This window comes from Penaeus monodon, chromosome 34, assembly GCF_015228065.2.
Source record: "Penaeus monodon isolate SGIC_2016 chromosome 34, NSTDA_Pmon_1, whole genome shotgun sequence".
In the NCBI taxonomy this organism is placed as follows: domain Eukaryota; kingdom Metazoa; phylum Arthropoda; class Malacostraca; order Decapoda; family Penaeidae; genus Penaeus; species Penaeus monodon.
Genome location: NC_051419.1, coordinates 3,789,024 through 3,789,529, shown reverse-complemented (window position 1 = coordinate 3,789,529; position 506 = coordinate 3,789,024). Strand labels below are relative to the sequence as shown.

The 506-nt window shown below is 42.3% G+C and overlaps 1 protein-coding gene across 1 annotated transcript in view; it reads left to right on the top strand.

The window, feature by feature from the left end:
- LOC119594531 (rab-like protein 6) overlaps positions 1 to 506 on the top strand; it is a gene marked incomplete at its 3' end in the record, with an annotated part of 15,208 nt that overhangs the window by 11,245 nt on the left and 3,457 nt on the right. The window contains 2 exon segments of the mRNA XM_037943562.1: positions 103 to 272; positions 392 to 506. Coding sequence (XP_037799490.1) covers positions 103 to 272; positions 392 to 506 — 285 coding nt within the window.

The window sequence follows — 506 nt, the reverse complement described above, 5'->3', positions numbered from 1 at the left end:
AACTCTTAATATTCCGCAGATATGTTTCTCAGTTCTGAATAAGGTTATTGACCTTATGTATATGTCAATGCACCTTATAACAGTGTATCATCTCTTCCTCAGCTTTCTGACTCAGCTGACTGATCGACGAAGAGCAGCGGCAGAATCGGTTGCCCCAGTTGCACAGGTTGCTGCCCCAATCAACACGTCACCCATTCCGCAGTCACGATCCATAAACAGCATGGCATCCGTAACATCTCCCCCTCCCACAGTAAATGGACCTAATAGCCTAGGTAAGTTATATATACCTGTAGACATCTGGTATGTCAATTATATTTGTATATGAATTATATATAATTTTTTTTTTTAATGCAATTTAATTTTTTTTTCCTCTCATTTTGAAAAATTGCAGCTGTTGCAAAGTCGGTGTCAGTTCCAGTCAGTTTATCATCATCTGCCTCAAGCACGCAGTCCAGCCCTCGGCCCACAGATCGAGTCTCGCCTCAAGTGCCAACACCAGCCACACA